Source organism: Onychostoma macrolepis, chromosome 12 (assembly GCF_012432095.1).
Source record: "Onychostoma macrolepis isolate SWU-2019 chromosome 12, ASM1243209v1, whole genome shotgun sequence".
Lineage (NCBI taxonomy): Eukaryota > Metazoa > Chordata > Actinopteri > Cypriniformes > Cyprinidae > Onychostoma > Onychostoma macrolepis.
This window is the reverse complement of record NC_081166.1, coordinates 16,979,578-17,004,032: the sequence shown is the minus strand read 5'-3', so window position 1 is coordinate 17,004,032 and position 24,455 is coordinate 16,979,578. Positions and strand designations below refer to the sequence as shown.

The window sequence follows — 24,455 nt, the reverse complement described above, 5'->3', positions numbered from 1 at the left end:
AAAGTTCTATGAATTCAGTGTTTAAAAATAGTGGGAACCCTGAAAAACATTCAGCTCTTAAAACTTCTGTGTCTGGCCTTCAAATGTTGTTGTGGACAATAGTGTTGAGAAATTGTGAATTTTAGCACGCAAAGTGCATTCAAAACAAACTTTTCACAGCCTTATTTGCTTAATTCCTTTAGTGAATCATGTGTAGCGCAAATGGCGAGTGTGAATGTGGCACTCTAAGTAGGTGCAATTCATTCTTGGTGAATTCCCCTTGTGTGTCTATTTTATTCAGCATGCATTTGTGGCATTTGAAAGTTTGATTGCATTGGCCTACTTGAGTGACAACTCAAAATGGCATGAATCATCCATTGAAGCACTAAAATACAGTGTCATATAGAGTTCATGGAGCTGAAATACATACAGTTGATTATTATTGCATGTGAATTATTGTGTCACTGTGTGTATGTACTCACTGGCAAAAAGGCAGTAACTGCAGTAAAGTCTCCTTTGTGGGCTGGGCAGTGAATTCAGGCAGTGTCTGGATCAGTTTATTCATCACCATACGCAGGTATGACTGCAGCAGTTTCCTCCTCTCCTCTACAAACTTGGCATCCTACAAATTGATACAAATACACAGTTCAAATATCTTAAAAGGACAGTCCAGCTAGAAATGAAAATTGCCATTGTTCACTTCCCCTCATGTCATTCTTATTAATAAAATAAAAAGCCGCTTAAGTATATCCAAAGTACACTTCCATGTTTCCTAACAACCTTAAAAGTTTTAAAGTACATTTTAGATCGTTGTTTTAATAATCTTTTGTCATGATTTAAAAAAGAACAGTGCACTTATTCTGATGTGGTGAGTAAAATATTAAAGCACTTGTAAAGTACTTGATAACTGTAGTGTGTTATTATTTTACATTACATTTAAAGTTAATATATATATTTACATGTACTAAAATGCAACTTAATGATTACCAAATGAGTAATTACAGTACAAATATATTCAAATACATGATATGTAAGATTCAACAGAAATTACATTAAAGTATATTTTACTTCACCATTTTGCTTCTCAGTACATTTGACAATTCAAATTATACAGAATTATAAAAAAGTTCAATTAACCACATTTAAACTATGATATATTTTCATTTAATTGTATATCCCAGTAATTAAGTGTCCAAAAACATTACATTCAGTTGGCTCAAGCATAAAGTATATTATTTCCATTTTTCAAAGTACGCCAAAAAAATGTACTTCTTAAAGGATGTTTATGCAGCTCTTTTCCATACTGTACACTGACAGAAAAACCAACAATGTTCTATAATAATCATTTATGTCAAGCCTGGTGCAACACCTGAAAATGCCATATTTTAACATACAAACGTGATTGAGATTTGAGAGCTTTGGTGGAAGAGATCATTATGAGAAATTATGAAATATGGGTCTATTCATCACGTAATGCTATTGTATCACTCATAAATATTTAGAATAGAGCACAAATGTTGTATAAAGCTAGCTACTTGCACCTTTGTGGCACTTTTAGTTCTTTTCAGAGATTGAATATATATATATGGAACAGAAAAAGAGAAATTTAGCAGAATGTTCATGCTACTTTTTTATATACTGTGTGTATCTATCTATCTATCTATCTATCTATCTATCGAGAGTAGCATATAACAATAGAGTAGCATGAACATTCTGCTGAATTTTTCCTTTTGTGTTCCACATGAAGGTGGGAAGTTAACTATGATAATATAGTTGATCCAAACAATATTCCTCTAAAAGCCTGTTTCATCAGGACTTGCTTTGAATTTAGAGCATCAAAACATCAGCATCACGACTGTACGCAGCATATCAAGCTGATGGATAACCAGATCAAAGTCAGTGCTGTGGCGGGGGTGACATCAAAAGCAAATGAGACAGAACAAGGGACAGCGGGAGAAAGATTGAAATGTTATTAATGTCCCCTTGATGGCTGATTAATTGGCCCTGATGCTCCAGTTCGCGTGTGTGCATATGACATCAGTCAAGTCTCACGTGCTGAGGGGAAGTGGACTACTCTAAATGCTCTGGCGTCACCCACTTCATCAGAGGCCAACGGCTCAATCGCTTAACAATAATAAAGAGCGTTAGGAAATGAGTGTTTGTGTGCCATCTAAACCACTGTCACCCCGCATTTCAGCATTAGTGTGTCATCGGGGCATGAAGTTCTAATAGTGGTCTATCTCCAAAAGGCATAAAAGTTGATTATGATATGGGGTATGTGGAGGAGATCACCGCTGTCAGATTAGCTTACCCATGAGGGCTGTGCCTGCCAGGGCTAATTTAATGCTCCGGCCCACATCATCTCAGAACTCTTTTTAAAGGTTAGAACCATGACACCAAGCACAAATATTTGCTCTTTGAGCACTTGACAACAATAACGTCAAGTGATACTCAATATTAAGCATGTTAGGGGGTCTTCAAACACTTAATCGGGATGGAGACAAAGCAGGGATTCCCCTGTTTCATATTATAAGAAACTGAGTGTTGCATTTTAAGCCTGACCTATAAAAACATAAATATAGTTATAAATATATGTATTTGCATACATTGTTATGATGCTTACATTACAATAACAATTTAAGGTTTGTAAGATTTGTTTGTTTTTGAAAGATGCATCTTTTGCGCAACAAAGATGCATTTGCTGTGTTATAAAATACAGCAAAAACAGTTTGAATTTTTGAAATATTATTACTACTTAAAATAATGTGGTTTTTAATGTTTTAAAAGTGTCATTTATTCCTGCAATGACAAAAGTGAATATTCATCAGTCATTACTCCAGTCTTTAAAGTCACATGATCCTTTAGAAATCATTTTAATATGCTGATTTGGTGCTCAATTAACATTTCTTATTATCTTCAATATTAAAAAAAGGAAAAAATCAGATTTGCTACTTAATATTTTTTGGAAAAACCGTGATACATATTTGACAATTATTTAATGAATATAAAGTTACAGCATTTTCAACATCTTTTGTAACAATTTAAATATCTTAACTGTCATTTTTTTCATTTAAAAGTATTAATTTCTTTAAAAAAAAAAAATCTGACCTTAAACTTTTGAGCAGAAGTGTATCAATTAATTATGCCAGAAAACTACATCTTAATAGGATAAATATGATATGATAGAAATAGTCATATGAAACAAAAAAAACCCAAGCGTTTGGTATTCTTAGTAAAAGGCTAATTTCTAACACTAGTTTGAGGATGTATTATGCTACTAATTGGATTCTATCAGGATAACAAGACACTAAAACACCTTTTCACTGAGGGACCATTAAGGGCCAAACACCTTGATAAACAAGCCAAGCACACGCGCACACAGCATTATGGCAAGTGCATATAATAACTGATGTTTTAAGCTGTTTATGCGTGCAGCTTGAGTAGGACCTTCAGACAATCTGTTAACACAAACACCCGCCTGCATTTCACACAAACAACTCGTGACAAAACCAACAAAGCACTTCGCGATCTCTTCAGAAAACTAGAGTGTTTCTCTGCAAATTATTTTCTCAGGCTTCTGTCTTAGGGCCAGTTTTGTTTCTTTCCTTAAACGACAGGCTCCTATCCAAATTCCTCAAAGCACAGTTCTGCTGATCGTCTGTGTCTGACAGCGACAGGCAGTGAGACAGAGAAAATCACTGCCAGACGCTGCCATTATAGCCAATAAATTCTTGCTGGAGTGCTTCTCCATCTTCACAGGCTATTGTCTGGACCAGGAGATGGCTTTAGCCAGCCGGTGCTGCACTGGGAGTTGTGTTTGTGTTCGCTTTTGTCCGATCGCACGTGCAGCATGTATGGACACGTGTGCAGATTTGAATGAAGGAGAGCCGTCGTCAAAATGACAAAGTGTGAGGGTGATTCAAGCTGGTACAGTGAAGCACAGCACAAGCCATCATACTCTCCCTGAGAATTAAACAGTTATGACTGAAAGAGGTGATTTATCACGCTGACCGTCCCACTGAAGGTTGCTGTAAAAGTGGTTGTATGTTGCTTTTCGAATGGGCAAATAAACTCATTCATCCTACAAATAAAATCTGATGGTACATATTTACTCTAGTTTATCTCCGTGCTGCCCGCAACTGTTTGACAAATTGGATTTACTGTACAAAACCACACCGAGCTAATCAATCATTCTAGGCATATCTGCAGTAACTAATCAGGTGCGATGTGAGACGTTATTTACAATTATGCATTTGCATGATGGTTTTATCCAAAATGACTTGCAGAGGATTCAGGATTTAATCCTGTGAATCAAACTTTTGATGCAGTTATTGCAAAAGCCATGCATGTTACAAAACCGGGCTTGTGAAAAATGCAGAATTGAAGAACATGAACTGAATGGGCCAGAGGAGAAGTAATCCTCGACTGAGCCTGGTTTTTCCCAAGGTTTTTTTCTCCATTTCTATCACCGGATGAAATTTGGATTCCTTGTGACGGTTTCTTTTGGCTTGCTTAGACTTTAATATTCATTTAATATTCAGTAATATACTGCACTGACACTGTTGAATGAGAACAAAACTTAAACTGAATTGAGCTGAATACTGATAGCATTGTCTACTGTAGAGCTCCTTTATGGCTCAAATTAGTTCACAACTGACAATTTTTGCAACATCAACTCTGTTATGGAATCGAACTGAATAATGAATAGTTTGAGTTAAATAATGACACTACTGTATACAATTGAGCTGCTATTCTCTAAATTAAACTTGTTTGAACTTTACACAGTCATTGAACTGATCTGAAACAACACTGAATATCTGCACTCTCAGAAATAAAGGTACAAAAGCTGTCACTGGGGCGGTACCTTTTCAAAAGGTACATGTTTTTACCTAAAGGGTCCATTTTGGTAGCTTAAGGGGAGACACTGCAGGCAAAAACACTGTTTTTTCATGCATCTGTCAATTTTGAGATTTTGGGCTTTTTGGCTTTTCATGAAGTGTTTTTTCAGACTAGTAGAACGAAAACATCCAAAAGACACTGTTAAGTGTTTCTTTTATAGCACTTTATCTATTTGTGTCAATAGATTTCAATTACAATACATATTTTTAAAGGCCGTTTTCTCAAAATGAGTTTTTTCTCCTACACTGAGCCATAAATCTCCACTTCAGTAGCACTTACAGACACCAAACTTTACATTTTTATTCCTGTCTATATCCTGAAGGTTTTTACAGAGGGATTTGTTCATATATAATTTGCTTGATTATATACAACATTTTAATCCCCCCAAAATTGTCAAAATATAGTGTTTTCTGAATTATGGAGTGACAAAATGAGATACCCAAAATTCCTTCTGTAAAAACTTTTGACTGTAATATGTCAAAAAAATTAAACAAGAATTTTGAAACTGACTTCATCCAGTGTTTAGATTTTTGTACTAGAAATGTATGCAAATTAGTGCATATTTCATTAAATAATGCCTCATTTGCATATTTAAACCTAACATTTTAGAAAACTTGTAATACAAAAAATGTTTGCAATTATCAATATAATCAATCAACTAGGTAAGTAAGGTAAGGTAAGCAAGTAATTTACCCTATTCACCTGCAGTGTCTCGCCTTAAAGGTACATATTTGAACCTAATAGGTACAAAAGTGTACCTTTTGAAAAGGTACCACCCCAGTGACAGCTTTTGTACCTTTATTTCTGAGAGTGTGACTGGAGTTGAATAATGACACTATTGTCTTGTTAGAGCTACTTTACAGCAGAACATGTACTTGCCTCATTTTTGTAGTTTGCATCACTGATTATGTTACTTTCCTGTTTAATACTGTTAAGTTGCTTTGAAATAATCTCTATTGTATAAAGTGCTACAAAAATAAAGATGCCTTGACACCCTACAAGAAGATGAATTGGAATTGAATGAATTGTAATTTACACCAATTTAACAATGTTCTCTCACCCGGAACACAAAAGAGAATTTATTAAAGGGAAAATTAGACAATGGAACACACTTGTTATTGTGCTTTATCTGAGGAGACAATTGAATAATCAGTACTTGTATGGCTGAAAAAGCAGAAAAGGTCTGAAGAAATAAAAACGAGTGTAAACATTTGTTAGTTATGAACAGATTTGATTCAGCTCAGTACAGGATACAGAAGATGGAGAAAATCCTGTGTAGTGATGCCCAAGTTGCCTCTTTTCTGTTGGATAGTTAAGGGAATTATTACATACACCGTCTTTTTATTATTATATAACTTATTTTCGAAAGTCAATATTCAAATTTTGTCTTTACAAATTTGATTTTTTTAGTTTAAAATGACATGTGTCCTTGAAGCATTTTCACATTCACATTCAAATTGCAATTCTGCATTTTGTTTGCTACCTCACTTCAAATTCATTTCAATTTTGGGAATTGAACTGGAATTCAGGAAACATTTTCAAAGCAATTCCAAATCATGCACAATCCTTTTACACATATTGAAACAACAAGCAATTTGAACATTGAACTCTTCACAGCTGGCTATTAAAACATTTTTGTTGCTATTTATTTTTTGTTTGTTGACTTGTTTAGGACATGGTCTGACAGTATAAAGTGATTCACAATTGCAGCATCACACACTGACAGTTTTTTATTAAGAAAGTTTTCATAAGAACCAAACAAGTTATGAGATCACATGTGTTTCCTGTGTGTTCTCTGCACATGTTCGGTGCAAGAAAACACTAGCACACACATCAGGCATGATGCATATGCATACAAAATCCAGGAGTCATAATTTATTCACTTTGACTAGTGAAAGCAGAAATGGCAAACACCGCATTAATGAGAACAGGGCAGATCCTCCTGAGGCTGTCATCTTTAATGCAAAGATAATGTGGAGTTCAATTAAAGCTGCGCCCAAGAAGCCCGAAGAGACAACAGACTGTCTTCTATTTCTGCGCCTCCCTCAACCTTTTGTTTAAGCCAAATGGTGGGAAATCAATAATGTATGATGCAGGTAGCCAGTACCATAATGACCATGTGTTATGAACCATAAAGAACTTTCCAGACTCTTGCACTCAAGAAAATATGGATACTAATGTCTCAAACCAGGTGTTGGGAAAGGCCAATGATGAGAACAAATGGGTCAGTAAATGTACAAGAACCTGCAGAGAGTCAGTGAATAATTCAGCACACAGCAGAAGGTGGGTCAGAAGAGAAAGTCTCAACCTCCACTCAAAATCTTGAGCTAGAAAGAGCCAAATGATTAAACGAGTAGTTCACCCAAAAATAAAATGCAAACAAAAATGTAGTCATTTTATATATATATATATATATATATATATGTGTGTGTGTGTGTGTGTGTGTGTGTGTGTGTGTGTGTGTATGAGTGTGTAATAACAGTTATCTGAAAATAATTAAAGATTATAATGCATTTATTTGTATAATATAATATTAGGGCTGTCAAGCGATTACAATTTTTAATCTAATAATTACATGATGGGCTGATTAATTAATTAATCACAAATTAATCACACGTCAGTTTTGGCAAAAGATAATTTAAGAACCCCCCAAAACATAATTTAAAGTCATTATTGTGTTAGATGAAAAAAGCATTGAAGAGACATTACAAAAATATTTTTAGAAAGAAATATCTTCATTCAACATTAAATAAATAATTTTTTTTTTTTGGCAGATTCTGAAGGGATGTATTTTTTATTTATTTTTTTTACCACAACTGTAATGAACATGCATGACAATGTACTGAACTGTGTTTTTCTTTAAATTATCAATGTTTTCTGTTATGTAGTATGTAGGGCTGCCACTAACGACCATTTTTATTTCGATTAATCTATCGACTAATTTATCGATTAATCGATTAATCTAAACAATTAATTTCCCACCCAAAAAAAATCAACAATTTTACTTAAGAATATTTTATTAAACCAAATGAAATCCAAATTTCTATTAAATGCTTTTTTAAAGTAAAAGTAAAGTGCAACAGAGTGCAAGAAGCAAGTGTCCATCTCATAGTCCAAATCACTGAAATCAAAGGGAATGACAACATATCCACGTGTTCTAGTCTACTAATAATAAAATTATAACCAAAAAACACTTTTTAAAGGAGTATTTACCAGAAATATTATTTACCAGAATTTATTTACTCACAACAACATGCAGAGATGGAGTCTGAGACGCTCCACACATGTAAATGATAACAGTTTCTGTGGAGCTACTGTGAACGGAGCCGCTGTGTGACGCACGTACGTAACCTACACGCATGTGAATAATTAAAGCGCATAGACTGTATTAGAACTGTATCGCACATAATTATTTTATTAAATCATAGCGTTTGTGAATTCACAATTATGCTTAATTATGATTTTTAAATGGGTTTAATATATCATGCAGTCTTGGAAAATAGTCTAAAAATGTGTTTTATGCACTGATTATAGATCAGTGGTTTTATAGATTCTCGTCTGTGAAATGCGCCACTTCCGGTATTTTAAGTCGATGATTTTTAAAAATCGACTAGTCGACTAAAACCGACGAATCGCGACAGCCCTAGTAGTATGTGTCAAGTTTATAGATGCAGAAAAGTGCCAGATGTTAAAAATGAGTTGTCATCAAAATGACTTTTCAAAAAAAATAAATGAACTTGACCAAGCAAAATTACTTTAAATAATCCCCTGCCTAGAATCACCGCTGAATATCAAATTTTCAATCGTGCAAATATTCACGAAAAAATTACACTCTTGCTCATGCATGTTATTTCTAAACTATATCATATGATATCATTATAAGATAAAAGCCCATAGGCTTTTTAGCTGAATAGTTTTTGCATCCTGGGAAGAATGTATATTGGGACGCGGGCTGTGCAACATCTACGCATTCCCTCAAAGTTCTTCTGAATCTCTGCTCTCATTCTGGCCTGTGGCTATGTGGTACAGTATCACCTCTCTCTACATCTGTGCAACCCAGCTGCAGTGAAGATCACACTGTATGCAGCAAAGCGTGAAAAAACATGAACATTTGCTCATTTTAATCATGGTAAATGTGGGTCACAGGGATGGTCAAAGGTCTGTAATTGTTCCCCCTGGAGACAAGAGATGTGATGAACAATATGAGCAAAATGTGAGTGCGCAGATAATCTAGATAAAGGTTATTCATTCATAATATGACGTTAGCGAGGTCCTCTAAGAAACAGTGTAACTAGAGTTCCCAGCTTTGCCCTTATATACTCATTATTCTAATCAGATTAATATTCATAACCAATGTTAGATTCATTCTTTGACCACATTTACATACACATTTTCAGATTAAAATAAATATTCTCATTAAACCTTTAAATTGAAAAGAGGTCCGTGTGTAACTATTTTATATTCCTGCATTCATGGAAAACATTGTATTTTGAATAAACTAAGACATGCACTCTTTCCACACTATTATTCTCTTCTACGTCTCTAGCCACTTATTACTCCACATTTGAATAATTTAATCATTCATTTACATTCATATCCACAACAATAGAATAAACTGAAAAGTTTTTTTTTTTTGTTTGTTTTTGAAAGAAACCTACTATGTCCAACAAGGCTGCATCTAAAAATTTTGTCATATTGTGAAATATTATTATAATTTTAAATAGTACTCCATTCTCAGTAGAGCTGTGCAATTTGGGGAAAATATCTAATTGTGATTTTTTTGACAGATATTGTGATTGCGATTTGATTTGCGCTTTTAATTTTGCAAAGTCAAGCTTCAGCTCAATATTGTCAATAGTGTGCAGCACAGTATGGGTATTGTTCTTTGCTGAAAAAAACAATAGAAACCGTCACAGAAATTCTTATGGTTTCCATTAAAACCATTACAAAATTGCTTTTTGTAGTGTGTTTTGGGCATTATTGCATAGGAATTACTGTTGCTCTCCTGGTTCCCATCTGCCAGATTACATCCCACCAATAGAATCCATCAAATTCCAGTAGACACCATTATGTTAAAACCAATAAAATTCCCATTATAACCCTTTATAATTATAACCCATTACATTTTCTATTGTGTTTTGGGAGGGGTTCTATTGTTTTTTCAGCAGGGAAGATTATAATGGTATTACTACTTTTACAGAATTTACTTAATTACTGAATTTCACCAGAAAGATTTGTTTATTTTGTGTAAATAAAGAACTGCATTACTTTAGTCAATTATTCAAGTATTACATAGGCTGTTTTATTCATTTTTAAGTATTTGGGATTTTAAGAACAAGTGGAAAATGTGCTGAATGTTTCATTTCATCCAAGTGAAATTAACAAAGCAGTTAGACTGAATTTACATTTGTTTCAAACGCGGAGCCAGGCGCGAGTTGACACAAGTTTGACACAAGGCGCTTGCGTCAAGCCTCGTCCATACTGCCAGATGCGCTCGTGCGGAGCCGGGTACGAAACCGTGAGTATAAACGAGCATTACGAAACAGGCTGCGTGTGTGCGGCAAGTGTAAACGGCTCGTCCGTGAGACGCGGAATACGCGCCGCGTGGGGCAGAGAGGAGCGAGTATGAGAAGTATTCAGAGACGCAGGCTGTGTGTGCGGTCTTCTGAATTGGGAATAGCAAACATGCATTATAAACTTATTTCAAATTAGAATCTGTTGGGGAGACAAAATGTGTAAGATAACGTTCATGTACTAATAAAAAAAAATAAGAAATTGTGTATTTTATTCTCCAGTACTAAAAGCAGAACCGATAAGGGAGCTCTTTTGCGTTGTGGCACAGCTCTTGCAAATTAACCTTTTTTGTTCGGTGTCTGTCATTTCGAAGCCGAAGTAATGTCATATTACATAAAATTTTCTTTAGTATTACTTTGCCTGACTATTGATCTGACCTTGTAGATGCCATAATCCTACTCGCGCGCGCTTTCTATTTTTTTTTGCCACTAGAAGGCTGGCAGTCACGCATTTGTGTTCGATCTGGAACAGAGAATATCGCGTCCACATCGCAGGCTTTGCGATTAGTAAAATCGCAACATCTCAAATCGCGATTGTGGTTCGATTTCGATTAATCGCACAGCCCTAATTCTCAGTATCACATTATCCTTCAGAAATCATCATAATATTCTGATTTGGTGCATATTAAGTATGATAAAAGAGATAAATGTTGAAAACAGTCGTGCTGCTTAACATTTTTGTTGAAACCATGATGCAATCTTTGATGATCAGAAAGTTTCAAAGAACAGCATTTTGAAATCTTTTGTAACAATGTCATTACTGTCACTTTTGATTGATCCTCAAAGAAAACAAAAGTATTACACTGTGCAATAAAAGTACTGTACTGTACATTCTGAGACTCTGACATGACGCATAATAGGAATATAACTAATTTTGTATTCACTTTGGAATATTATTGTGCATGTCAAATGTGGTCTCCTTTTTTTCCCCATTCATTCACTCTCAGAAATAAAGGTACAAAAACTGTCACTGGGGTGGTACCTTTTCAAAAGGTACACTTTTGTACCTATTAGGTTCAAATATGTACACTTTAAGTACTAATATGTACCTTTAAGGTACCAAAATGGACCCTTTAGGTACAAATAGGGCTGTGCGATATGACAATATATATCGGATGGACGAAATAAAAAGTCTATCGTTTCATATGTTCTATCGTTTATTTCGTGGTGTCGCAAAATACATTGTTTACGTCGCAATACTTTTTAATCATTTGGATGAGTGCGATCTTTACACGCCACCCACGGGGCGTGAAGGGGTGACAGAACCAGGTGGAGAACGACCAGAACAAAACGAGGAGCTCGTTCCTAAACGAGGGACTACATCTGTAGCATGGACAAGCGTTTTTAAGCACTGCAGTTTTAAAACAACCGATTTTAAGCCGTTGAAACACAAACAACAGAGCTATATGCGCCGTCTCCGTTTCTAGAGAGAACCGTGCATTTTATTTATTTTTTTTTGCCGCTTTATTGACTTTGAACGATTACATAAACACACTTATGCGCGTCAGAATCCCCGTCTTGGCAAGCATCCTCATAAAGACAGCGATTTAGGCCTTAAGAGAGAGGAAACAGCTAAAAGAGAAAACGCATATGTAACAGTATATTGGATCCGGACTTCGGTCTTAAAGGGGAAGCTGTCCAATATTCGTTCTGTCTGCCATTCATATTAATCATAGCACAGTGCTAGAAAATCTGTCACTGCTCTTGACTAAATCACTTTTGTAACTTTAATAAGAAGAAATAATAATAAAAAATAATTATATATATATATATATATATATATATATATATATATATATATATATATATCATTAAAATAATGATATAATATATGGGTAGGGGTTTGGTCCCCCTCGGCTAGGGGTGGGCGATTTGGCAAAAATATCACGATTTTCTTTAGAAATATCACGATTCACAATAGTACCACAATTCTTTGTCATGTTGGATTTTCTATTTTGCAAGTTGTTTGAGCAGTACAGCCAAACTAATTTCCCTACTATAAAGACAAAGCCTTTCAAGGTAACAAAATATAAAAAAGTATGGCGGATATTTAGGCCAAAGTGGGTGAAGATAAAAATCGTTGTCATTGTTTTATCTTTGTTATTAAAAAATGAGAGCAAAGATACACATTACAAATACACATAATATACAAATAAAATAAACAGTGTTTTATTTTCAGGTAGTCAATAGGTGTACTTAGCAGGAGCATTCAAGAAATTGAATGAACAAATATAAAAATAAAACACTATATAGATTGATTCCTATTAAAGCAACTGTATTAAAGTTTTTCAGTCAAGAGTAGTGAGTGATTTTTCTCTTTGTGTTTGGTGTTTTATTAACATTAAAGGAATAATTCACCCCAAAATTAAAATAGGCTAGTGTTTTATTTTTATACCTTCATTTACTCACTCAAAAGTTGGTTTAAACCTGAACGAGTTTTTTCTGCTGAAAATAAATGCTATTTTGAAGAATGTGTAGAACAGTTGCTGGTCTACAGTGACTTCCATAGTATTTTTTTCCCTACTGTTAAAGTAAATGTGGACCAGCAACTGTTAGCCACATTCTTCAAAATATCTTCTTTTGTGTTCAGCACAAGAAAGAAATTATTACAGGTTTGGGACAACATGTGAGAGTAAATAATGACAGAAATTAAATTTTAGGGTGAACTATCCCTTTAATTACAGTCGGCAGCATGTTTAGTACTATCCCTTTAAGACCTGCATGCATATAATATATAGGCACGCATGCGTTTCTCTCGGATGTTTACTTTCATTTTAGACATAACCAACTGAGTCTATATATAAACATTGTGTGTTTTGACAGTATTAGCACAAAACATAACTTAGTTCAGTAATCAGGCGCTGTTTGACAGGCTTTTTAGAGCACGCGCTTTGGGTGTATGTGCTCAGAAAAGGCGCTCATCAGAACAGCACACAAATGAAACGTTTAACCAGTCTTTGAAGCAGATGCAAATAATGTACTTTTGTGACTGCAAATAAGTGCAGTGTCCCGTGAGAGTAACTCTACCGCTGAGTTAACACTGATGTGAATGTATGTGGCGTTGTACAGTATATAGAGACGGCGGCGCCAGAACTGCAGCTGATAGAATGCGCGCTGAAGTACCATACTACGATATTTCTTCAAAAAAGCAGATCGTGGAGACATTTTTATAGTCCACCATCAAAAATCGTCATATCGAACACCCCTACCCTCGGCAGAAATCGCATAACGGGAGCACCGGACCGCAAAGAGCACTTTTCCGTCAGACCTCAAAGGGGCAGGGGCTCGAGCCCCCCTGGACCCCCTTTGTGCACGCCACTGTATATATATATATATATATATATATATATATATATATATATATGTGTGTGTGTGTGTGTGTGTGTGTGTGTATAGAATCTATACATAATACACGTGTTAATTATGTCTATCATAGATAGATAGATAACACAGTAAACATTTACATTTACATTTACATTTAGTCATTTTGCAGACGCTTTTATCCAAAGCGACTTACAATTTGGGGAACACATGAAGCGATTCATCTTGAAGAGGCAATTCGACAAAGGAAGTGCTTGTAACACCAAGTCTCAGGCATTGTTTAAATAAGTACAAGCTAGCAAGGGAAGGAATAAGTAAGGAGAAAGATTTTTATTTTTTATTTTTTATTTTATGTGTAGGTTGAAGTCGAGTAGTGTCGAAAGAGATGAGTTTTCAGCTGTTGCTTGAAGATTGTAAAGACTAATTAATTTACACAATGTATGTAGCGTTTCTTATTTATTGTAGTTTTTTGTCCTATTGCTTGCAATTAGTTTCTTATACTTATTTCATCACTGACTATTTATTTTCAGTGAGCTTGAGGTTTTTTGGGGTTTTTTGTCTATTTTTAGGCTTGTATTAGTTTGATATTGACATTGGTGACAAGGATTATGAAAATTCTATGGTATCAAAGATTTTTATATCATATATATATATATATATATCATGATATATATCGTTATCGTGATATAAAATTAGTCATATAAAATTAGTCAGCCCACCCCTAGGTACAAACATGTACCTTTTGAAAAGGTACCGCCCCAGTGACAGCTTTTGTACCTTTATTTCTGAGTGTGTTCAGTCAGTTCAGCTCACTCATTCGCACTCGCACCACTAGAAAATAAAGTCTGTGCACTCTGGCGTGTCAGTACATTAGCACAAAAAGTTCTCTCATGCTTTTGTCTGTACTTGTGTCGTTATATGAAAATGTTTACGTCAGTTTCTGCACTGATAAATTGCAATCTGCTTGCTTGTAAGTTTGATGTGGTATGGTGTAATGGTAACATATTTAAGTAGCGAAGTTACAGATTTGAATTCTGTGAGCGGCAATCAATGATTTAATGCCATTGTGCCCTTGAGCAAAGCACTTAAGGGATACTGTCCCTGTTACAAGTGTACTGTAATAACTGTACCTTTAGATTAAAGCATCAGCTTAATAACTACTATTGTTGTGCACCTTCGCCACTTTTTAAATGGCAATGAGTCATAATAGCAGAATAAATAAATGGTTCAATTAAACAGTCTCTAGTGCTGTGTTCTTAATATACAGACCTGGGTTTAACGTGTGACAAGAAAGTATATTATGCTAAAAAACGTCAATATATGCCTTTACTATAAAACACCCAGGTAAAAGTGATACATTGATACACTTATCAGTATGCATATGTGGGTGAAGCTAGCAGGTATTACACACTGGCATTGTCCTGTGTTGCTGTGAGGCTATCAGCTGAGAGCAGGGACAGTGAGGATGCTGCCTAGGGAGGATGTGCACATTATCGCTGTACTGAAACCCTCTAAACAGCCAATCCCCAGACAGACTCACCAAATCCCTCCATCAGCCCCCTCAACCTATGAGTGGATGAAATAAACCTACCGCACAAGACACACACACAAAACAACACAGTCACTTGGACAAACACTCAAATGAACGGAAGAGCATGATCTTGAACCAAACACAAATGCACAGATAGATACAAACATACTAAAACTCTGTAGTGAGGGGCATAGACAAAGCTTATATTATTGTATTTCTAATATATTAAGAATATATTAATTCAATAAAGTTGAATTTTTTATTAAAAATGAAAAAGACGACAAAAATATTACTCGTTATATTTTAAATATTATTATTATTAAATTACTTAATAATTTTACAATATTATATTTAATGGGCTAATAGTGACCAAATTATTCATATTTCTGGATATTATTATAAGATATAACAGCATATCAATATAGAATTATGAATAATTAATATTCAAATCATTATTATTTTTAATTATTTAAAAAAATCTGGCTATATTCCTCCTTAACCATACATAACATCTCAGGACTGTACATAACTTTTCATCTGTAAAATAGCACATTCATTATTCTTACTATTTTCTCTATATTTTTATTACCATATAGCTATAATTTTTAATTTATTCTCTGTTCTCTTTATTATTAGTTTTATATTTCATTCTATTACCTTAATTTTTATGTATGTCTGCACTAGGTCTGTATTTTCTCCACTGGAAGCTCCTGTCACCAAGACGGATTCCTTGTGTGTGTAAACACACTTGGCAATAAAGCTATTTCTGATTCTGACATATGAAATGCATCTTGAGGTCTAGAAGTGATTGTTAAAGTAAAAAAGTGTTCAAATTTTGGATTTCGATAGGGCAGTGTATATATATATATATATATATAGGCACAGTAAATGTGTTAAAATATTCTTACTTCACAAGATCAAGACATCTTTCATTAAACTACTTTGTCGGATTTAATGCATATTTGCAGATTGCAGAGAAATTTGAGTTTCTTCATTCAGTTCTATCAGTGCTTATTGCGAGCACCTCGTTACATAAAGGTGTTTCACGAATAAGGAGCTGAATTCAGCTTCATACTCCACAAACTGCTCTAATGAAATCCAAACTTAAAGCTCAGTGCACACAGTCGTATTGCACAATTCAGCCCATTTAATGGCGAGCCTTCTCTGCCGTTACAGAGGATGCGTTAAAGCAGACATAACGCCGTTATATAGGTATAGAAGCCCATTTTTGAACAAATAGGTCCATATTAAGTCATGTGCATCCAAACTCTTGTTTTCTTCACAGTAAAACTGCAGTGACTGACAAAGGAAATAGGTTATAGTTTACATAAATCTGACATTGTAACGTGTGCGCATGTGAAAAGTTTCTTGTGAGCATGCAATAGTTTCTTGCGCTTATGCGAAAGTCTGTGTATTTTTTAATGTTTGCAAATGTCCTATTAGGGGCTCCGTACATACCCCCCCTCAAGAAACTCTACCTGTCTCAATGTGCATACAACTACTCATCCCGAGAGTTTTTAACAGGATAACACTGGCTACTTTATATGATCTCTCAATTACTGTCTAAGACAGCTCCCTTAAGATTTTCTCCCCTTTAAAGTCCTGAAGCGTGAACAAGAAAAAAAAAAACCCGCAAAATGGAGCCTGTAAATGTGATCCTGATAAAAATTTTAAAAAAAAAAAACCCTCAGTCATAAAAAATGTTTAAAAAATCAAAACAGAGCTGAGGAGCTTATGAGGTGACAGTTTGACTGTAGTGCTGACAGTCGCCTCTCTTTGATGTCATCATTCTTCCTGTGGTTGGCTGGGTTCAGCATGGCTCTGCTTGGTATTCAGGGCACATTTGACGGGTAGGCTGGGGAGCATTTAGCGTGTTTGTCCGGCAAGCCTCTGACAAATCAGCTGTTTAGAAGCTGTCAGTATGGTTGAGCAGCAAGGGGCCTGACATGGCCCAAGCAGATGGAGTCATGGACACAACAAGACACCAAATTCATATTCCATTCCAAAACACAGAGAGCTTCACGACAATCACAGAAGGACAGTTGCAGTCTTAGAGATAGAAGGATATTATACACACTGTATGGAAGTGTATGGAAGCGACAAGGAAACTTTTAAATTTATATTTTTGTGCCATTACTTTTTCTAAGGTGTCAGACTTTTATGCCTGGTGGATGATGAAAAGGGCCAAAAAAGTGTAATAATCGAGATTCTTTAACATTGCATGTTTGGAATTTGTGTGTAATCACCAAAGTATCGAATCTATTTGATTCACTCACAGGTGGAAAACAAAGTGACAGTTGAAAGAAAATTCAAGACCTTGTCAGAGGAGATGCAAAAGCAGGCCTACACTGTAAAAAAAGTACAATATACCGTAATAATTTGAAGGAATTTTCCGTATTTGGTTTTTACAGGTTTTTTTCCGTATTTTTTAAATTATGCTTTGCATTGTGGGAACAAGAAGGTCAGTCGATTATCGGCGCGAAAACAATGCTAGAGCAGGCGCCATTATTCACGGAGATAGTATCAGTCAAAATTTCATTTTAAAGTCGGATTTCGGGTTTGGGAAACTGTTCTTACACTTCCGTGGTAAATTAGTTTTTGTTAAATGTAACAAACCGTAACTTTAACTTAGTTGCTGTCTAGCTTGTTTGGTAAATGAATGTCGGAGCCGTCATATTCAACATTTTCAGCACACCGTCACATCTTACTCGACGACGTGGAGGTAAGTTACTTGTTACAGTGTTCTCACTTTTAGTTTTATAATTACAAGTTAATTAACTTTTTAATTGTTGTTGCTGTGTATTTGTTACTGAGCGTGTCATAAAGCATCGGCACATAACGTTACTGAGGTGATGTTAAGAAGCTGTAAGAACATTACATCTGAGGTACAACTGTGTTTAGAGAACTTTATGCCTTCAACAGGAGCTGGCAGAGGAATTGTCAAGAAAAGAAGACTCCATTTACGACTTTTTAAAAAAAATTGTAAAGATATTAAGATAAGACTAGGTGAAGATCTGACATCGCAGAATTCTTCAAGGATAACGCCTTTTCTGCCAAACGAGGTAGGTTTAGACTTTTTATTGTCTTGTTTATGTTAAACACACACACACACACACACACACTAGAAGTTCATTCGGTAACGTTACTGGCACACTGTCTGTGAACACGCATGTCATACACGCGCAGAGAATGCCGCTTTATTTATTTATTTATTTTTTTTCAGACAGCGCATCAGTAGCGCACCGAGTTCTCTCTTGCACTTACACAGACAAAAGCACACAAAATTATGTAAAAATTACCATTTTTGGCGAGTGACAGTCTTAAATAAGTTAATGTCTTGACTGATAATGAGTTGGGATGTGTCAGGTGTGAGTCATGTTTTAAAGGGACAGCAGTTCATGAGATTCATGGTGCTTCTTTTGTTTTCTTTTCTAATGACAGGTCTAATTGCTGCTGCTGTACTGTACACCCCAAGCACCCCCTGCATTCTTATCATGGGTTTGTATTCTGTTTTATTTATTAACTGTTTTTATTTTATTTACCATTAGGCCTGTTCAATACTGACAAAAAATTAGTCATTGAGTCATTTATTCAGTTGACTTTTGTTTGTGTAGATTTAATCAATGTTTGGAGTGGTTTTCTGAATTCACCATGTGTTTTTTATAATTTCTTATTTGTTACTGGTGATTCCAGATTGCTGTCATTCAAGAAGTTATCATTTCCTCCCATTGTGGCTGAGCTACACATTCTCTTTGTTTTATTTTAAACATAAAACATCCAGAGGAGATGGCACCTATGCTGGAATCCATACAAATGTAAGGAATTTATTGTGTTGCTGTTTAGTTAATAATCAAAGGGTTATTTCACCCAAAAATGAAAATTCTGTCATTAATTACTCACCCTCATGTCATTCCAAATCCATAAGACCTTTGTTCATTTTTGCAACACAAATTAAGATATTTTTGATGAAATCTGAGAGCTTTCTGACCCTCCATAGACAGCAAGGGTCCTTACACAATCAAGGCACAGAAACATATAAGGACATCGTTAAAATGGTCCATGCGACATCAGTGGTTCAACTGTAATGTTACGAAGCTATGAGAATACTTTTTGTGCTCAAAGAAAACAAAAATAACTTTATTCAATGATTTCTTCTCTCCTGGGAGAGTCCGCTGCCATTAACGAGAGTACCACAACGCATGTTCATTTGCCAGTAAAAAAAAGTGCAGCGTCAGCACCACCATGGGTCAGAGAGCTCTCGGGTTTCATCAGAAATATCTTAATTTGTGTTCTGAAGATGAACGAAGGTCTTACGGGTTTGGAACGACATGAGGGTGAATAATTAATGATACAATTATCATTTTTGGGTGAACTTTAAGTATATCGTAAAACATTGTTGACAAGATCACATGACAGATGCAATTGGAGACCACTGGAAATGCAAGTTTAGCATTTTATAAACAATGTTTGAACTGGAAAGTATTTGGAATAGCAGCTGATAATTCAATCTCAACCTGTTCTGCATGTTACTCTGTACTTCACTTTCACTCATTTAGTTTCTTGTCATTTCCAGTCTTCCTGTGAAGAAATCCTGAACAAGGGTCAAAGGTTGAGATGATGGGAACCTATGCTTCCAAGACTTTGAGAATCCATGTACAATTTGAGCTTTTTTCAAATCTCAACATGGAACTTGGACTGAACATGCAGAAAAAAAAGTAGTTTTCACAAACTGGCACATGACAAGAGATACTAAAAGCACACAAGTTTAGTTTAGTATAGTTGTATAGTATAGTTTCACATTGAAATGTGAGGCATGAGTGCATGAATCTTTGTTTTTTTATTTTCAAATGCTGTACAAGAAAGTATTTTTTGCAGTACCATGCCAATTGTAGATGCAGATAATTTAGCATGAATTAGAGGTTAGTAATCTAACTTAAAGGGTTAGTTCACCCAAAATGTTATATGAAAAATCTTGTTCCAATCCTTTTAGACTTTTGTTCATTTTTGGAACACTAATGAAGATCCTTTTTAATGAAATGTGACAGCTATACCTTATTGGACCTTGAAATGGTAGTTGTATATGGTAGTTGTCAATGGAAGGACAGAAAGATTTAATTAAAAATACTCTTTGTTTGTGTTCCAAAGATGAATGAAAATCTTATGGATTTGGAACGGTATGAGGGTGAGTAACTGATGTCAGAATTCACATTTTTGGGTGAACTGTCCTTTTAAATAATATTGTGTTCTTCTATAGGTTAAATGGTGTAAACACTGGAACATTTCACTTGATTATTGACTGTAAGTCTATAGCAATTGTTATTAATGACAGCCCTGTCTTTGTATTATTTTTTCCCCATGTATTTGAAAATATTTTGAATCTTGACTGTTTCACAATTAAGTTTACCTTTGTGACCACTATTTGGTGCAACAAGTCAAGTACCTGCTCATGTTTTCTACTAAACTAAAAAGTTTTCCACAATACAAGCATTTTCAGTGGTGCTTTACACATTGTTAAATTAATTGATGTAATAATATTTTTGTCTTCACCTGTTTAAGGCAAATAAAAGCTACTGAACACACTTTTAAGAATGTTTACATGAGGTAAAAATAAACCATGTTCAATTTGTATATATTGTGCTTGATTTATTTGCTACTAAAGATAGGCCTATGCTATAATTTTTTAGAAATTTCTGCATTAAGGATTGTCCGTTTATGGTACAGAAGAAAATGTAAATCTACAGAATTTTCCGTTTTAATGTTGAAGGAAATGTCCGTAAATTTAACAGAAAATGTCCTGGTAATTTTCTGCCAGTACATTATCCGTTTTTATGGAATTATTTTTTACAGTGTAGTGTTGCACTGGTTTAAGCGAGGCTCATGAAAGGTCTGGATGGGTAATTACACAAGCTGCTGTCTCAAGATAAATGATGAGACTAGCAATGAGAGACTCAAAGATGCAGATTAGACAAGGCCAGTGATAACTCAGTGTAACTAGTTGCAGAGATTCAGGCCTGAAGAGAACACAACCATGTTACACAGTTCAAAGTTAGCTTTCGGTTCAAGCATTACAGGATGGACTCTTACCATCAAGAGACATCAAGCAACATGATTTACTGAGAGAGAGAAGGTTTTTATATATTGTAAACGGAATATAGCTCTCTTAATATTAAAGTATATACACTGCCATTCAAAAAAATAAAGCAAAAACAGGAATACTGTGAAAAATATTATTACAATTAAAATAACTGTTTTCTAGTTGAATATATTTTTAAGTATCATTTATTCATGTTTTGGCAAAGCCAAAATTTTAGCAGTCATCAGATTCTTTAGAAATCATTCAGATATGCTGATTTGATGTTTTGGTGCTTAATATGTGTGGAATCTTTATTCACAAAACAATATTGAGCCTATTTGAAATAGGAGATTTTTGTAAATATGATGCATAATTTCTGAATAAAAGTATTAATTTCACTAATGTATAAAAATGAAATCACTATATGAAAAAATATATATTCATATTAATATGAAAAAAGAAATATTATATATAAAATAAATCATTTCCCCCCCTTTTTGATGAAAAGTTCAAGTTAGCTTATTGAAAGCAATATTGATGATGTTCCACAAACCCACATAAAGGATTTAGAATAAAAATAAGATTATAAAATAAGCCTACTGTGAAATTGTCTGAACATCCATCCACTTATTTCATCATATATGTACGGAGAGCCACACATGACATGCAGACAAAAATATAGTTATTGTGACCACAAATGAATAATTCATTCTTTCGTTTTGTAAATCATGGCCACATTGTACTAATTTGTCCGCTCGTTTAAACTAAATCAAAACGAGAGAACAAATTAGTATGACCACGGTTTGCTAAAATGAGTAAACAAATTAGAACAACATGGCCGTGATTGGCTAAAATAAGGGAAGAAATTAATAAGCAGTGGGAACAAATTTCCTAATGCGTGGCCATGATTCAACTAAAACAAGGGAATGAATTCCTAATTTGTGGAAACGCCAAACGTATTTCATGTGCAGGCTTTCTATTTTTAAAAAGGAGCCACTCAATAAATCTGAAGTACCCTGTTAACCTTTGATTTATCCACACAAGTGGATCCACAAAGAATCATTCTACGGCCCTTTTAGAGTACCTCAAAGATTCGGTTTAAAGCTCAGGCCTGCAGAAGATCAGATATCATACGTGCATACGTGTGCAATGGCGCATATCACAAGGAAAAATAACGGAGCCACTTTTTAACCAACCTCCACCGAGCTCCAGCAAAACAATAAGAGAATTAACGATAACATGACAGCTAATCTCAACGGGCCAATGATTACAACAAAAGCCCTGTCGCCATCAAAACCCTCCACACTTGCAGCCATTTCAACTTTAAAAGCCTGCTCTCAACGCACCCTTTTCTCCCTGGTTTCTTGTTCTAACTGAGCCCTGAGGGTTTCCACACTCCAGTTGCATTTGCATGTCAAAGTTTCAACTAAAACTTCAGCAGAAGGCAGTTAGCAGCTCTCGGCTCTGAAAAAAAGAGAACAGAGAGGCTCCTTCTGCCCCGTGTATGTGCGTAGCTTCTACACGGCACATAAACGAAACCCGCTTCCCTAAGAGGTCAGGAAATTATCACTGAGCAGAGCAAGTTACTCGAGGACAGATGCAGACACATCTCCGAATTGACAATTGCTCAGCTGTTTTCTACTCCTTGGTGGTATGTTAAGAGCAAGATGGCAAAATGTGGCACAGGGTTAAAAATAACTCATTTTGAAGTCCAAACCAACAACCGACTGCTGGTAGTGCAAAACTAATGTGCTCAGAGCAGGTACAAAGCGTGCTGTCTTCACGCCAGCCCTGGGGTTGATTGACTCTTTTGATTGGCCGTCCTTGAGGTGGGACGCAGGCTGGCAGTGCCTGTCTGGGTCCCGGTAAATCAGGTCTGTCTTTCACGCTCTAAAAAGTCTACCTTTGAAGGGCCGCGCGGGGGCCAGTGGCTCTGCCTGGCACGCTCTCAAAAATCACAGGCAGCGGGAGGAAGCGGTGCCACAAGCCAATTACCTGCCCCTGGGTGAACAGAGGGGGGAAAAAAAGAGGAAAATGAAAAGACAGGTGGGGAATCAGAGTGCTGTCAGAGTGGACTATCCTCATTAGTGCATACAGTGCTGCCCCGCTGATGATGCTGATGGGCACTGGGGCAGAGGGCAGGAACACATGACATAGCAATCTCGCCCTTATACTCACTGCGCAGCAGCCTTGTAGATGAAAAGCTAAGAAAAGTGTCCATACCTCCAAAGTGGCAAAATCAATGATGATAGAATTGAAGTTGGTCAGCAAAACTCTATATATATCAGTACAGCATAGGGTCAAACAAAAAGGTGCTTCGGGCAAAAAATGCCACTAAAATAAACTAAACTGCTCCCCAGATTCAAGAAAAGAGGACAAAAATGCCCCTGCATAATTAAAGTGGTTAAAGGGAAAGGTGAAAATGAATGACAAGTGTCAATTGTGTTTACATTACATTTAGACCTGCTGATGTTGCATCATCATGTTGATTTCTTTTTACACGTTTTTGGCAGAGTTGAGTATTATAACCACTCCTTTTGCAGGGTAGACAGCTTCAGTGATTATGATGGCATTTTTTGCAACTCACACTAGAATGAATGTTTTAGTGATGGGGAATGTTCTTTGAAATGGAATTTAATCAGAGTTTGAATAACCATTCTGTTTTAAACAATAACCAATGTGTAAAAAGAAATAAACTATTTCATAAATGGTTCTTAGCTTGTTGTGTTTGTGTAACAAGAATGTGATGTGCCACTCCATGTTTTATGTCTACTATTAAATCAACATTAATAATAAATATTACAATATCAAAAGAAATATCAACAATAATGATTTTTGTTGCAGCTCTACCTTGTAATGTCTTTTTTATTAATATACTTTATTTAGGCTATTTACATCATGTCACTATTGTGTAAATACATGTATGCCCACTTTGAACAGCATTAATCATAAATGCCATGTCATATGCAGCTTCTGTTCCACCTTTGCCGTGTAAAGATGGTTTATTGGTCTGTATTCTGTAGTATTCTGATTGATTGAAATAATTGGTTAAATATTTGTCTACAAAGGCACAATTTAA

At 35.3% G+C, this 24,455-nt stretch overlaps 1 protein-coding gene and 1 long non-coding RNA gene across 4 annotated transcripts in view; one reads left to right on the top strand and one right to left on the bottom strand.

Moving 5' to 3' along the window:
* The window catches only part of snx29 (sorting nexin 29), a 152,465-nt gene that overhangs the window by 10,421 nt on the left and 117,589 nt on the right, over window positions 1-24,455 (bottom strand). For all 3 annotated transcript variants that reach the window (XM_058792899.1, XM_058792900.1, XM_058792901.1), the window contains one exon: window positions 462-601. In XM_058792899.1, coding sequence (XP_058648882.1) covers window positions 462-601 — 140 coding nt within the window. The remainder of the gene's footprint in view (window positions 1-461; window positions 602-24,455) is intronic.
* LOC131550639 (uncharacterized) lies at window positions 15,668-20,213 on the top strand. The gene is made up of 4 exons (XR_009273609.1): window positions 15,668-18,365; window positions 18,745-18,801; window positions 18,997-19,118; window positions 19,877-20,213. It is a non-coding gene; the product is annotated as an uncharacterized LOC131550639 (long non-coding RNA).